At 38.2% G+C, this 16,988-nt stretch overlaps 1 protein-coding gene across 1 annotated transcript; it reads left to right on the forward strand.

Moving 5' to 3' along the window:
- The first annotated feature begins 1,034 nt into the window (after nt 1-1,034).
- Nucleotides 1,035-16,101, forward strand: LOC373285 (cortical granule protein with LDL-receptor-like repeats). The gene is made up of 14 exons (XM_775076.5): nt 1,035-1,330; nt 1,790-1,856; nt 3,735-3,964; nt 4,969-5,184; nt 5,604-5,748; nt 6,501-6,700; nt 7,213-7,351; nt 8,068-8,771; nt 9,429-9,509; nt 11,045-11,141; nt 12,098-12,220; nt 12,929-13,114; nt 13,881-13,946; nt 14,440-16,101. Exons 1-14 carry the CDS (start codon nt 1,220-1,222, stop codon nt 15,405-15,407), a joined length of 3,333 nt encoding a protein of 1,110 aa, XP_780169.3. The 5' UTR covers nt 1,035-1,219; the 3' UTR covers nt 15,408-16,101.
- Nucleotides 16,102-16,988: the final 887 nt, after the last annotated feature.

A 16,988-nucleotide genomic window follows, 5' to 3' on the forward strand; every position in this document is an offset into this window, starting at 1 on the left:
AGTCCAAACAAATTATTCCAAGCAGCTGCCGTTTTCTAAGGTTGCACAATAGAATTTACAGGTCTTTGATATCTGAGGTTCGATGCCGCCAACGTCGTTGGAAAGCTTGAGTAGTGATTTTATTTTAACGAAGAAATATTGTTAATATTTCACTTTTTATTTAAACTAATGAGGGGCAAATTGAACAGATAATAATAATAATGATACACAACATTTATTAGGCGCTTAATACGGTTGTTTCTAAGGCTAAGCGCACCATTGTCTGTCTACAAAATTCAGCTATCCACCAAAACTTAATGGCCCGAATTCACAAAAGAGGTTTGTCGATAAACCTTGGTTTTCGTGCTTAATATGACGCGTTTCGACGCGTTTTTACAAACCAGGTTTGTAAAAAAAAAAAAAACGCGTCAGAACGCGTCATATGACGTACATAAACCTCGGTTTGTCGACAAACCTCCTTTGTGAATTCGGGCCATAATGAACACATAAATCATGTATCTGTTCTTTTGTCAATAAATCATGCATATAATAATAATACAAATGAGATCGAACAAATGATAAATATGAATACAAAAGCCTCATTGTGTCAAGAAGTTTGCTTACATTTAATTTGTGAAAAACTCTAAAATTGTACAATTCAAAAACCTGCAATTTGACACTTTTTCGATTAATTCTTGCACACTAAATAAAAAGTGAATTTGTTCAAGTATACAGTTTTTTTTTTATGGTTTTGAAATATGTCAGATTAGTGCCCACACATGCCCATTGGAGTAATTTAGATTAATATTTCAGGAAATTTTGCTCAATTTCCTTTCGCTTGCCTCCTAAAAAGGTAATCACTGTGTAGTGTTCAGACGAGTGGTAGCGAAAAGTAATTATCATTACAAAGGCATATTTCCCTTTGAAAGTGGCCGGTTAGCTAGTTTGCAGCTAGGCAAGAATCTTTTGTCTACGTACCTGCTCCAGTTATTAAGCACATGTCTGACATATCTTCTACTAGTGGTATCGAAGATGGTACAAAGGGAATGAGCTTGATATGACTCCAGCTCTTTAAACTTCTTGCTGTGATTGAGATATAATCATTGGGTGTGGTTCGTGAGTAGCGTGGTGTAGACTGTCACGTAGAGTACTCCATGTAAGAGTACTATAAATCCCAATATAGGCATCAGCTGTGCCTATTCCGTTCTAAATATTTTTTTCCTCTGATCTTGGAAGAAAGATGGAGGTCCTTATACAGTTAGTGACCATGTTACTATGTTCATTTTCTCTGGTTCACTGCAAGCCTGTGGAAGTGGAAGAGAACTGGAAAGGGTCACCAAAGAAACAGACGGTAAGCTAACGGACTTGAAAAAGTACTTTCAAAGTTATCATTATTACATTTATATGATGGTATGGCCTGATGTGTTTGTATATGTAAAAACTGTTTTCAAGAGTGAACGAATTAAATTTGTCGATAAACCTGTGTGAACATCCACATTAATTACATTCGGTCTGATTTGATAGTACTTCACCATCAAATATGCCGGGTGAAAAAGGGTCATACCGCGAGGTTGTCTTTATTTTTTCAATGTAACCGCGTAATCAAGTGATTGAAGTAGAGTAATATAATATGTATTATAAAATGTATTTCAATAGTAAGGAAATAACTGAAAACGATTTTATGAATGCTGAAATCAACAATGTTGATAGATAAAGTTGTAGAAAATAGAATGAAATTGATAGGACCGATTGAGATGGAAATCGGTAATAACTAATAGGTTTGTATCACCCATTTTTAATATTTCATCAGATTTTACAAGCTCGGCCGATGGACTTTAGGGATGAGATTTACGTGAGCAAAAGGAATGCATTTGGAAGTAAGTTTCTGTCTCCATTTTTGATGTTTCCCGGACTATTTTAAAACAAGTTGCTTTTGACGCCCGCTATATCATAATACTTTCACATTAAACACCACCCCGAAATTAAATGAAATTAATTAAGACTTATATTACTTAAAGTCCAAGTCCACTCCAAAAATGCTGAATTTGCTTTTAAAAGATGCAGAAAAACGATAGAAACAGAGCAAAACAGATTTGAGTAAAATCTGATGACTAATAAAGAAATTATGATTTTTTGAAAAAGTATGGAACAATGGAAATCACTACATGTATTGCCAATTTGTTTATCCTTTTGTGACGTCATTGCCTCACTATTTTTCAATTGCTTTATATATTTTATCCCATTAATTTCCCGCACCCCCCAAATCTTAATTTTCCCACGCCTTTGCCCAGGTTATATGATATTATTTAGCGTGCATGACATTTCACAACATCTTTTATAAAATTTGAAGAATTTATACTTTTTTCTGAATATTCATAATCTTTGATTTTTATATAAATCATTTATCGAAATTCACATTTTTCATGATTTAACTTACACAAATTACTCTTTATTAGTGCATCCACTCACAAATATATTACTATCAATATAACTAAGATTCTTAGGGGGGAATGGGAAATTTGTATTATCAATGTAAAGAAAACAATAAGTAGATAGTGAGGCAATGACGTCACAGACTCATGAGTGAGTTGCCAATTTACGGTCTTGTAATTTTCAAAGTTTTTCATGTCATTAAAAATTCAAACCTCTCTTATTAGTTATCAGATTTGGTTAAAACTTTTTTTGATTGGTTTGTCCGCTTTATTTGCTTCTATTGAAAGTAAGTTATTTTTGGAGTGGACTTTGTATAGATATTTTGTATCATTAATTTATTTTTGATAGATAATTTGCATTTACAGTTTCCAGAAGTTCATATGATTTGATAAGTCCCTATGTATTAAAGTAAACAAATTAGATAATAAGAATAGCGACAGTTTGAAATAATCGGACTAATATAGAAATAAGAAAGTTTTTTATGAAAGTTTGAAAAATCAGATTACTATAAATTGTATGTTAATCTCAAATTGGCAGTTTGGTGGATTATGACGAAGTCAATCATAACTCTTCTGTTTGTCCTTTACACAAAATATCGTTAGTTCCTGTTTTCCCCTAATTGCATTCTCCCTTGGGGCTCTACTCAAAACATATTATTTACAACATAACAGTATTGGTACTCTAATCAGAATAGACCATCCCGAGTCATCACTGTTGAACATTTGAAAATTCTAGTAATTTTTTTGTGTTGGGAAAATTGGGGAACTGCAACAAATTCATAACTTTCTCTCAATTTTTGTCAAATTTCATCCAAAATTTAGCCCGTGTCCTTTTCTGATTTTTAAGATCTTTCCTCAAGAGTTTTTTGCTATTTCAACATTGGATTTTCTGTTAACATTTTCCCCACTTAACTGTTACAGCATAAATAAATCCCCTACCATCTAGCAACATGACCAAATTGAAATATGTTATGGAAGCTGGGGGTATTTCACAAAGATCCTAAATTGGACTTAACAATGATGGAAAGGCGTTAGCATCTTTGCAAAAGTTACTTTAAAAGGCATAACATGTTGATTCAAATCATTCATATTTTCTATTATCATGGGAAATTTCATGTTCTTGATGTGGAATTTATGAAAAGTCTAAAATAAATATATTTCATTATAAAGCTGCAAATGGCTCTCCATAATATTTAAGTCCAACTAAGAGTAACGTTCGACTTGGAATCTTTGTGAAACACCCCTGGTTTGGATTTTCCCCGTTGGTATTCCATACAAGGTGCAAGTGCATAATTCTATTCAATCTTGTAATCATTCATTCAGATTGCATACCACCTGGCACTGACGTCCCAGGGTTCCGCTGTGCAACCAGTCAGGAGTGCATCCCTTTGAGTCTGGTGTGTGATGGCGTCAATGATTGCGACTACGACGCCTACGATGAGACCGAGGAATCATGTAAGGTAGTCCAATGCGACGGGTTTCTCTGCCGTGATGGGGCGTGTCTTCTGACCGAGTTCGTGTGTGACGGCACCTATGATTGCAGAGACGGGATGGTAAGCATGAATCTCGGCTCCGATATTTCATAAAAGAGCAAGCTCAAGCTATATTGTCCCAAACGTTACCGAACACAACTCAGAATTTAGTAATAAGCCCGTTCGTAAATACTATGCGCATGGGCAGATAAAGGTTATTTGTAACTAAATTGTAAAACCCATCGAGACGAATACTGGTATCGTGCTCATGAAAGTTACGTTATCAGTATTCATTTATGCATAGACAGTACACTTATCTGATACACAGGTCACATGTGGAAGAATTCTTCTCAAGAGGCATTCTAAAATGAACAAGTGGGACGTATCCATCGTGTAAAAGATCTGTGGATATTTTGAGGTCATGCGTTCTGAAGCTATTTACAAACTGGCTTTAATATTGTATTGATAGATCTATTAATGCTTTCCCCGAGACCAAATAAAGTGTAATGACACAATGGATGTAAGTTAGTGCTTACAATTCCATAATACTTTGTAAGGTATGCGACATCTAAAAAACAATATACATGTTATATTGAAGGATGACATAATTTATCACAATCTCATTTTTCACATTAAATAAAAAGGCTCTATATCATTTCTCTTTATACTTTAAAGCCTCTTGTGTCTAGTCTTTTGCACAATTAAAACAGTTTAATGCAAAATGAGTATTGGTATTTCAGTGGAGATAAAGGTAAAGACTAATCGTGGGTATATTAAGCCCCTGATAAAAAAATAAATAGTATAGATTGGACTTTAAAAGTGTTATTTTCCTGCATGGAACCTCTCCCCCCCCCTAAAAACAATATTTTTTCCACCGTAATGTTCATGTCTGAAATAATATTCTGCGGCTAGCCTTCACCCGATCCCCTCTTCACAGAACGCTTTTGAAAGACCGGTGTGATTCTTGAAAATCATTTTCTGTGAGAAAGAAAACAGAAGTTTGTTGGATATTTCATAAAAGGACGAAAACATAATTTTCCTCCTATCATCATTTTCCTCATTGCATCATTCACTATCTATACTAGGATGAGATGGAATGTAACCTGAACCAGTGCAGTGCTGATGATCAGTTTCAGTGCCGAAGCGGACGATGTATACCTCACTTCTGGCGGTGTGACATGCTCGAGGACTGCCAAGCAGGGGAGGACGAGTTAGAATGCGAACACAATCAATGCCAAGGGGACGAGTTCCGCTGTGACACAGGGGCTTGTGTCATCCGCATTTGGGTGTGCGACGGACAGGTAGGTACAGGATGAATTTAAAGGCCATCTGTACTAGTTCGACCAGAAGGGATTAGACCACCCAGCGAGGTCACTGACAGGCGGCTATCTTATCAACTGAGCTCTCAATAAACATATGAAAAAAGGGTCACGGGGGACCAACAGGCACCGACTGGGGAAGTTATCTATATAGAGAAAGCAAATAGATACAAGTAGTACAGTGGGGCTTTAAAAAACATAATCAGAAAAACAAAAAGATTAATGAATTAAAAGATTAAGGATAGTTTGATAGACAGCTAGTTAGTCAGATTAAATGAACCCTTTTTCAAGAATATCGGCTTTTGCAACTTACCGTACACCTCATCTGCGATGAAAATACTGATGTTGTTTTCGTATCTCGAGAGAGAATCGCCGTTTAATCGATGTTTTTATTTTTTCAGAATGATTGCCCGAATGCAGAGGATGAGACGGTTGGTTGTAACTTGGTACCTGCTGTCGTCTGTGATGAAGGGCTCTTCCAGTGTGGAGACCAGTCCTGTATACCTGACTATCTGGTCTGCGATGGCAATACAAATTGTCCTGCAGGTATGGGTATGGCAAATCACAATAATACCTCCTAAAAGTCATAGTCGGGTAAAATCAATAACACTGGAATGTTGACAAAAATAAAAGTGTTATGTATTTGAATTGTATGTGTTTTTTTATACGCTAGATTTTTGAGACCTCGCACATAAGTTTGTCCGACCTAGCACTACCAATCCATTATGTATTTTGTAAACGAGGGGGCATAATTCCTAGGATTTTATGACAAGAGAAAAAAGGAGAATGAAATAAGTACAGGTAATATATTTGTCGGTATTAATGTACTAAAACAATTATGACAGATAACAAAATAAAGTGGTTGCACACTTTCAGTCACCTTTAGTCTAAAATTTGAAAGAGGGGGAGGGGGAGTGGGGTGTGTGGTTGTGTATTCAATGTATGCAAAATGGGTTTTAAAAGAGACATAGATCACTTTTTACCATCCCTCCCTAATAAATATATATGTATATTTTTATTTTGATATACACCACTCGGAAAGTACGGATGCCCTAAGCAGTTCATAGGTCTGATAGAGTCACTACACACGGTTATGATGAATAACTTAAAGGAGGCAGGCGAAACATCCGATAGCTTCCTTGTAAATAACGGTGTAAAACAAGGATGTGTGTTGGTCCCTACGCTTATTTGGAAAGACGTCTATTACGAGCATGATATGATATGGCAATTGTATTGTATTATGTCAAGTAACAGTAAAGACAGTATAGATAAACAACCATCCTATGTTTCGTTAACAGGTGACGACGAGCAACAAGAATGCTGCAACGCTGACGAATTCCGCTGCCAGACCGGGCAGTGTATCCCTGAACAGTATCGTTGCGATGGACTTATCCGGGACTGTCCGGCTGGTGAGGATGAGGACTGCGGATGCGGGGCGAACGAATTCCAGTGTGACACTGGGACATGTATTCCAGATATCCAGCGCTGCAATAATCAGGTGAACCGAAAAATTGAGCCCCTTTTCCTGAAACAATACCTATTTTGTTTCTTCTTCGAATCATTGGGTAGCCAAGGGTCAACTAAGATCGCTCAGAAAGGTGGATATTCTCTTCGAGGAATCACTTTTAGGAATTCCGCCGACCCCCTTTTTGTGGCTACAGAATGGAGAGGGTACGTGGATTGGTGATAAAGGAGCTGGGGACGGCAGTTTCACAAACATGGTTCCAACTTTATGAAGGAAAAAAGGGAGAAGCAATTCCTCGAAAACTTAAAGAAACATACACCCCAACCCCCCCCCCCCCAAAAAAAAAAAACCCCAAAACAACGACAACGACAACAAAGACAGACTGATATTAAAGGATGTTAAATATTTCTTACCTAGATCATTGTCTGGCCTTCTCAAAACATCTTTTTCAAACAGTTGAAGAAGTTGAAAATCTTTATCACTGTCTTGTTTATAATTTCTTACTTTTACCATAGTAAATCTTTCATTCTCTCTCCTATTTATAGATTGACTGTGATGACGGATCTGATGAAGCAAGTTGTCCTATCATTGATCGTGTATGTATAACGGTTGGTACTGTCCAGTGTACGTATGGACATGTGTGTGCTGTACTCTGCAATGGTGTCCGGGAGTGCCCTGTCAATGGTGAGCAGACTGAACAGTACCATATACCGGAGCACTTATCGATGGTTTAGTGACACAAAGACGTAACTCTATATTTGCCAAAATGAGTATTTGATATCAGAATGTTCAGAAAAATGTGGGCTTTCCAGGAAACCAAAGACTTAACTCCACCCAACAACACATTGAAGTCAATGGCTAGTGAAACATATACTTAATACCCAAGTGCTCAGTGAGACATAAACCACTTTTATTAAAAATGGCCAAAATGGAGTTATGTCTTTGTATCACTGACCCATCGATATATTTTATTTGAGTTGTGCATTTGAAAGCAGTATAAGTTTATCGTGTTTATGAGTAGCTATTAGGGACTTTTAAATTTCCACGACGAGAGCGTGGACTACCGCGTGTGACATTGTGTTAAGGCACTGGGCCGTGCCCGGCAGGGCCTTAAAAGGACGTCACATTACCTTCAAAGGATGTCACACGTGGCGGTCCACGTTCTCGTCATGTAAATATAAAAGTCCCTAATCAATAAACGACAACACCATCAACAAAAATAAGAATTACTATTACTGCTCCCACTACTACTATTAACACTGCCACTACCACCATCACCACCACCACCACAACCACTACTTCTTCCACCCTTACTATTACTACTTCTATCACCGTATTTATGCCCCCCCCCCTTTCCCCTTCGTATTGTGTCTAATTGTGGTGAAAATATTTGAACACAGGTGAAGACGAAATCGGATGTCCGCTCACCAACTGCCAGCCATCCGAGTTTGAATGCACAAACGGACAATGCCTACCAGCATCGGATAAGTGTGACGGCTACCCGCGTTGTTCCGGCGGGGAAGACGAAATCGGATGTCAGCTGTCCAACTGCCAGCCATCCGAGTTTGAATGCACAAACGGACAATGCCTACCAGCATCGGATAAGTGTGACGGCTACCCGCGTTGTTCCGGCGGGGAAGACGAAATCGGATGTCAGCTAACCAACTGCCAGCCATCCGAGTTTGAATGTGGAAACGGACAATGCCTACCAGCATCGGATAAATGTGACGGCTACCCCCATTGTTCCGGCGGGGAAGACGAAATCGGATGTCAGCTGTCCAACTGCCAGCCATCCGAGTTTGAATGCGCAAACGGACAATGCCTACCAGCATCGGATAAGTGTGACGGCTACCCGCATTGTACTGGTGGGGAAGATGAAATCGGATGTCAGCTGACGAACTGCCAGCCATCCGAGTTTGAATGCAAAGACGGCAAGTGTATACCCGCTTCGGATAAATGTGACGGGTATCCGCATTGCTCCGGCGGGGAAGACGAAACGGATTGTTCCCTGTCAAACACGTCGCCGGTTGAATGTGGACCACCTTTGACCTTTGAATGCCCGGATAGGACTTGTATATCGTCTGACCTACTATGTAACGGACAGGTATGGATACAAACAGAACTATGGCGCCATAATATATTGTATTTCATGTAACACGAATGAATGTGGTGGTGGTTATTTTACCTGACTGCTAAGAAAGCATAAATGCTTGTAAGTAAGCAACCAGACGGCTGACGGATTTAGGTCCTCTCCGAGGGACCTGGAAATGAGGACTAATGCTTTACCAAATGGCACTAGAGCATCGACTTGGTTTCGAACCCGGGTCACCGGATCACGAGACCACTGCTCTACCGACTGAGCTATCGCGCCTCCTCAATGCAAACCATATATTTCAATTTATTCGAATTATAATCAAATCTAAACCCTATTGATGGAGAGAAAAATGAACCATCCTTGTTATATGGCAATATGGAGAGAAAAGCTTTCGTATAAAGTGTTGCACAATACCTACAGATCAGAAAGTTTAACTTTGATGTTTGTCCTTTTTGCACAAGATTGCTTATTTTAGAAATTGCGTTTTGACTTTAGGAGTTCTATTTCAACACTAATATTGATTTAAGAACCCTCTGTAGTCAGAACTGCCAACTAATGTTGTGTACATATGTAGTTTAACACATAATTGAATAAGCATGAGCCTCTTCCCCGGGTTGATTAAACTTTCATTCTGATAAAATTATTTTGTTCTTCTTCAATTTTCAGCCTGATTGTCCATACAGTGATGCGGACGAACAGCCTGGTAACTGCCGGATCATTTCTGCATGTTCCCCTAATCAGTTCGAGGTGAGTAGAAACCTAACCCAGGGGGTGTTTCACAAAGACTAAGATCGACTTTAAGTTGGACTTAAAGGAAACCAAAACCTTTATACTAAGTTACTTTTATTGTAAAGTTTAAAAGATTTGAATAAAGTCAGTGAAAATTTGAACAAAATCGGGCAAGGAATAAGAAAGTTAGAGCATTTTGAAATGACTAGTCACTAGAGGGCGGTATTCAATTTGATGACATCATCTGTGAACAACTCTCCATGCCTTTTGTACATAAAATTTCACAATTTTTTTGTTTTCTCCGTATTTATTTGTGTTCTTGATCCGACTTCATAACATGTGAAGTAGAATATCATTTTGTATGCTATATCTTGCTTTCAGGGGAGTACATTATCTCAATCACAAGAAAGAAGGAAAAACATGAAATTTGATGTACAAAAGGCATGGAGAGTTGTCCACAGATGATGTCATCAAATTGAATACCGCCCTCTAGTGACTAGTCATTTAAAAAAGCGTGCGCCTGTAATCCAGCTAAAAAGTGGAAGTTACAAACTGATTCAGCCGAGGACGCAGGTTCGAAACTGAGTCACGTCTTTCGGATGGTGACGTTTAAAGGTCGGTCCCAGACGTAAATAATCATATCTGATTGATACACGTCTGTAAAAACCCAATACACACACACACACACACACACTCTTACTTCATTATTCCTTGCCCGATTTTGTGCAAATTTTCACTGATATTTTTTTCAAATATCTTAAACTTTACAATAAAAGTAACTTAGTATGAAGGTCTTGGTTTCCTTTAACGATGGCAGGCTGTTCATACCATTGTTTGCTCTCGTCATTTACTGGCATTTGTCTCTCAAAAAACGTACAAATCATGGTAACAAATTTACAAACCGTTTTAATATTTTTTCCTAAATATCAAGATTTACCGTTGCTTTACAACAGAAAATTATTTCTTGATATCAAGAAAAGGGAATAAAAGTTAAAACAGCGCGTTCAAGATGAATTTCTGCACAACTCATGCGTTCGAAATAAATAATAGGAATAAATGTTAAAACGGCGCGCTCAGGATGAATTCAAGCAATACTTTTGCGTTTAAAATCAATCACTATAACAGTTCTTGATATCAAGAAATGATTTTCTGTTGCAAAGCAATGGTAATTCTTGATGTCAAGAAATAGGAATAAATGTTAAAACAGCTTGCCATACGCTCGTCACGTATGAATACGTTTTCAGATGAGTAATTGTGGTGGATTTCGTTTATACCTTTACATGATAATCCATCGAAGATAATGATATGTCCGATTCACTTGTTCCGTTTTGTCATTTTTGAACAAAACAGAGAATAAATTTCCAACATCGAAAATCAAGGTACAACTATAACGTGTTTCTCTTTCAGTCTGTTATTGATGTCCTTGTATCGCATCAAATGTAACATTTTCAGTTTGTAATAAGATGATTCACAGTTCTTAAAGCAATCGAAGAAATTGAGCTACAAAGCAATAAACGCACTAGGTTTACCATATCTATGTCCTTTGTCCACAGTGTGATGATGGAAGCTGTATTTACTCGGGGCTTGTCTGCAATGACCGAGATGACTGCCCGGACCAATCCGATGAAGCCGTCGAACGATGCGGATTTAGTGAGTATACGATTATAGTAATGTATCCAATATTCAAGTATAGGAGGGAGGGGTGGATGAAAATTAACAACAATCGTCAAAAGGTCTTGCAATAGATCAGTTCACGGTAAGCACATGTCCTAAATGACCCGAATATCCATATATCTTCAAAACATGAAGAGGTCCCACTTTGATTTGTACATTTTGAAATAATCACTCCAACTGCGATGCCGATGGAGGTGCTACATAAAAAGCCTTTGTTTCCCTTTTCAAAGAATACTTCCACATGTGTATCATGGAGTGCACTGTTTGTGCATAAATTAATAATGATTACAAAATTTTCATGAGCAAGAATTATGTAGGAAATTGGATTTATACGTATTTTTTCTTATGCAAGTGACTTTGTAACATTTGCATAAAACTTTCGTTAAAAATACGGTGAACCAAATGTAGTTCCTCGATTTAAAAGTTTGTTTTGTTATCTTGAGGAAGAATTGTTATATTGCGAGTCTATGTAAAAAAAAAGGAATAAGATGGCATATAATGTGGAATAACTAATTTTTACTTAATTAAAAAGGTGTTTGTAAAACAATAGCAAGAAGAGGAAGGATATTTTGTTAGTACAATTGTGATAGGTCCTTGTATATGGGCGCGGGAATCTGCCTGACATAGCAGTTTACGTAGGACACATCTCCGTGTATTTCATAATTTGGTCTGCAATGACCTTTATCTGCTCATGCTCATACTGCAACAACTGTGAACTAGATCATTGTCAAGCACTGATTATTGTAATGTATAGCTAATCCTTTTCATCACAACTATGTGAATTTAATAAGAGATGCACTTCATCGTTTCGAGTGCCGTTGATTTTAAAAACATTTCCCCCAAATTAATTAACATTGTGCTCTTTCAATCCATTCAGGTACAACAACAATGAATTTATTTTGTCCTCATTATTCAAATTCTCAAATTTTCAGATTTGTGTAACTCTGAGGACGGGTTTAGGTGCCAGGATGGAAGCTGTATACCACTGTATCAAGTCTGTAATGACGTGCTCGATTGCTCAAATGGGGAGGATGAAGATAATTGCGTTTCCACTTGTAAGTTGAAAGCAGCAAAAGTATAGAGAGAAAAATCGAAGGATAGAAACTTAAAAAGAGAGGGAAAGATAGATAGGGGAGAGAGAGGGGAGAGAGAAGGGAGAAGGAAGAAGGAAGAAGGAAGAAGGAAGAAGGGAGAAGGGAGAAGGGAGATATACACGGAGCTTTGAAGATTGTTACTTGTTTAATTTTAAATAATTATCCAGATGAAGTAGTCTTTCGTAGGGGTAGACCAGTTTACCCGTTTATCCAATATTATTATATAAAAATGAGAATGATCTTGCTTTGGGGTCTTGGAAAAGGGAGCAACGTCCGACTCACATGTCCCCAAATCGAAAATGTTTACAAAGTGACATGTTATATGCAATCCTATATACATAACAGCATCAGGAGTTTTTGGAGGAGATACCAAAGCATTTTGAATACTAACAGTCCTATGTTGTTTGACCGTGAAGCTGTAAGTTTTAGATTCTGGTTCGATTTATATTCGCTGTTTTATAACTACAATTTTCCTACATCGTCTAGTTCAACTTGTACGTCAACATTCCTTAGTGCAACTCGGCTATAGCCAAGGTAACGTTAGTACCACTTTGTAGGTGCCTTGAGCTTCCCTTTGGTTGAATACTTGCGCAATATAAATGTTAATATTATCATAATTTTCTATCAATAAACAATCTGTTTTTTCTTCCCAATCTCTCATTTGATAAGATACTAGACCCGGTATATGCCCTCCCCAGTCTAATACTGCGTACGGAGGAAACAACGACCCCGGTGTGTGCGTAGACAATTGCTTCCAGGATACTGACTGTCCAGAACCTATGAAATGCTGTGCAGCGCCCTCTGAGTGCGGTCTAACATGCACACAGGTGTTCCTTCCGGCTAATCCACTTACAGGTATTTTGTTGATTCAACTTATACAGTTATTGGCAGATCCGGGATTTGTGTTCCACCTAAGAAAAGGCATTTGATATTTTCCCCGGCCCTCTCCCCCATTGTCCACCAATGAAACATTGGGTTTGCTTTGGTTACGATAAGCATATCTACATGTATGAGAGTCTGGTTTGTGGAATGTTACAGGGTCTACAGTACTTACTCTAAAAAATGGTGGCAAATACATGACGATGTATTCGTTCGTTCGTGCAAAGAATATCAGGGAGTACATCATCTAGATAGGAAGATCCTTATTAAGCCAACATATTGTCTCATCATCGAGCTCGCGATGTCCGGAAGCGCCGTGGGGGATTTGTAGGTCGGACAAACATCAATGACATGATCCATAGTTTGGATCTCTCCACATGCGCAGTTTGGTGATGATTCAGCTCCAATTTTATGTAGGAAATGTTGTGTACGGCCAACTCCAGTTCTGATACGGTTTAGGTTGACCCAGGCTTTTCTTGGGAGGTCGCAGCCACTTGGTTGTGTATTCATATATAACAAAAACTTAATATTTAAAACATCGGTATATAGTAATCATTATTAAACAATGCAATGCCATTTAATTTCTATGTACATTATGTTTACAAAAATGTTTGATTACATGCAGTCATGGCGTGGATAATCATTTTTGGTTTTACACTGTCGATGCACTTTTCCTTTACATAATTTGAAACATGCATTGTTTATGAATAACTTATTTACGTCTTTCAATTCTTTGATCCAGGGCTGACGGAACTAACGAACTTAATTGAGATCCTTCAGGACGATCTAAATATCATCAATAATGAAGGTGAATATTTTTTTTTAAATCACCTATGATAACATATTTGAAACATATATTATGGTGGTGATCCTAAATATCCCGCTGCGACAATTCTTCCGCCTCTTTTTTTCAAAAGTAGAGGGTAATGTTTGCGATTCCGTTTCAAGTTAAAGTAAGTGTAGTGAAAGGTCCAACTTAGGAATTTGTTCGGTTAGTGTAGGAAATTAACCGCGGAGCATTTGATGCCTGAGCGTGTGTCTTGCTACTACAACAATTGATCCTGACATCGAAGCTTTCATATATGCCAACAAGTGTGAAAAAAGTACTGAACAAAAATATGTAACTTATATTGGAGGTGTAGCAAATTTCATTCTGTGCCAACTTTTACAAATTTGGAGAAATTGTAAGTCAAATTTATTATAGTAAACGTCTGCAGTTTTAAGGACATAATTCTGTTTGATATTACGATAGTATTTATTATCACCATTTAATTCACTTTATTCCATCTTTGTTTTTGTAGTTGCGATCCTTGCAGACGATGTAGGCGGTATAGAAACAAGATTAGGAGCCCTTGAAACAGATTCACAACTACTGAGACAAGATGTGGATATCCTCAAACAACAAGCAAATGAAAACAACCAACCTTACGCACCGCAAGAAGTCCAACCATATGAACCAGAAGCTGTTCAACCTTACGCACCGCAAGAAGTCCAACCATATGAACCAGAAGCTGTTCAACCTTACGCACCGCAAGAAGTCCAACCATATGAACCAGAAGCTGTTCAACCGTACGAACCCCAAGATGTCAGGCCGTACGAACCACAAAATGTCCGACCGTACGAACCGCAAGATGTTCGACCGCCCGAACCACAAAATGTCCGACCGTATGAACCGCAAGATGTCCGACCGCCCGAACCACAAAATGTCCGACCGTACGAACCGCAAGATGTCCGACCGCCCGAACCACAAAATGTCCGACCGTACGAACCACAAGATGTCCGACCGCCCGAACCACAAAATGTCCGACCGTACGAACCACAAGACGTCCGACCGCCCGAACCACAAAATGTCCGACCATACGAACCGCAAGATGTCCGACCGCCCGAACCACAAAATGTCCGACCGTACGAACCGCAAGATGTCCGACCGCCCGAACCACAAAATGTCCGACCGTACGAACCACAAAATGTCCGGCCGTACGAACCGCAAGATGTCCGACCGCCCGAACCACAAAATGTCCGACCGTACGAACCACAAGACGTCCGACCGCCCGAACCACAAAATGTCCGACCGTACGAACCACAAGACGTCCGACCGCCCGAACCACAAAATGTCCGACCGTACGAACCGCAAGATGTCCGACCGCCCGAACCACAAAATGTCCGACCGTACGAACCACAAGATGTCCGACCTTACGAACCACAAGAAGTCAGACCGTACGAACCACAAGACGTCAGGCCTTACGAAACGCATAATGCCCGACCTTAATAACCACAAGACGTCCAACCTTCAAAACACAGGATGTCTGACCATACGAATCACAGGACGTTGGGCCCTAAGATCCATACATTGCCTGACCTTAAAAGACGTTTTCTGTGGGTTTTTTGCCAATATTAAAAAGATATAAACTATTGGAAATAAATTTATATTGTAAGCTTCAAATCATCCAAATAATATGAAGAACGGTATTGAGCTTCAGAGAATTTGAGAAAACATAAATAAAATAATGACCTATCAAAAGGATGAGCTATTTTGATTCAAGCAACCACAGCAACATATGGCACGCCTGGCAACAACCTAAATGATTTGTACACATCCAATCAAAATATAAGACAATGCCAAATTATTTCAGTATTAGCACTATACATTGTAACTTCATTTTTATTTAGTTAATTAATATTAATCAGACGAAATAAACCTGCAAAATTATATATTTAAAAAATATCAATTGCACTCAATGGTTTGAAATTACTTGAACTTGAATACAAATAAAATTTAAAGGTTATAGTTTTTAACTTTTGAAATAAAAGAAAATTCCTTGTTTGGCACCAGTCTACGTATGCCATCATAGGCCTATATCATGTTAGTTGCTATGATTGTATCACATCATTCTGTGTTAGCTTTATGTTAGATTTCAGTAATTATTTTTATGACTAAAATCAAGTGTCATTTTATTGTATTTATTTTGCAAAAAAGAGATTTGTTTGGATATAATTGATGGACACTTCCACTGATGGATTACAAATTAAAAGTGAAATTTGATTTCACTCTAAACTTGGTAAATCGATTGTAGTTTTGTCAAATGCTTTCCTTACTTTTTCACCCCGTGGATGTTCCTTCAACATGAAGTTTCCCTAAATGTTACCTTAAGGAAGAGATATGCCAGTTCCAGCGGCCCTCTACATGTCCGAGTCATATAGTAGGGGGGGGGGAGAATTTTTCTTTCCCTCCTGAAAAAGGACAACGTTAACCAAGTACAGTAATACAACAAAATTGGAAAAAATATCATGAAAGGGAGGATAAAATGAAAAAGGAGGTCGTGGAGAATGTTAAAATTAATTAAATTGTTCTGGCATGTTGAGATATAAGGAGAGTGAAAGGGAGAAAATAGATAACGGGTGTGAGAATGAACGAGCGGGAGAGGAACAAAGGATGATGAGAGAGAGAGAAAGAGAGAGAGAGAGAAAGAGAGAGAGAGAAGGAAAGAAGAGTGAACAAGGAGAGAGTGGAAGTGAAAATGAAAGAGTGGGAATAATGGAAAAGAGAGCGATGGATGTATGGCAATGGAAATATCATAATGCAGTAAAAGCCAGAGGAAAAATACATATAACGGATAGAAGTATAAAGACAAAAACGTGGTATAAATAACACCTACAATTATTGATTACAAGTTTTCATGATCATTACAAATGTTGCAAGTCCCCCGGGATTCTCGGACCTGCCGCACCGTAAAGTTACCGTCCGATTTGATTAATATTTCATTTCAGAGTATATATGTCGATTGATACATTTGTTGTTAAATATTGTGGTGGGTGTCGGGCCCATTTCAGGAAGAGTATTCTCCCCCCC

The sequence above is a fragment of the Strongylocentrotus purpuratus genome, unplaced genomic scaffold, assembly GCF_000002235.5.
Source record: "Strongylocentrotus purpuratus isolate Spur 01 unplaced genomic scaffold, Spur_5.0 spur5_scaffold_19, whole genome shotgun sequence".
Classification (NCBI taxonomy): Eukaryota; Metazoa; Echinodermata; class Echinoidea; order Camarodonta; family Strongylocentrotidae; genus Strongylocentrotus; species Strongylocentrotus purpuratus.

Coding starts and splice junctions, on each gene's coding strand:
- LOC373285 (XM_775076.5), top strand. CDS start 1,220: ATGGAGGTCCTTATACAGTTAGTGACCATGTTACTATGTTCATTTTCT. Junction 1,331..1,789: donor GGTCACCAAAGAAACAGACG/GTAAGCTAACGG, acceptor ATATTTCATCAG/ATTTTACAAGCTCGGCCGAT. Junction 1,857..3,734: donor CAAAAGGAATGCATTTGGAA/GTAAGTTTCTGT, acceptor TCATTCATTCAG/ATTGCATACCACCTGGCACT.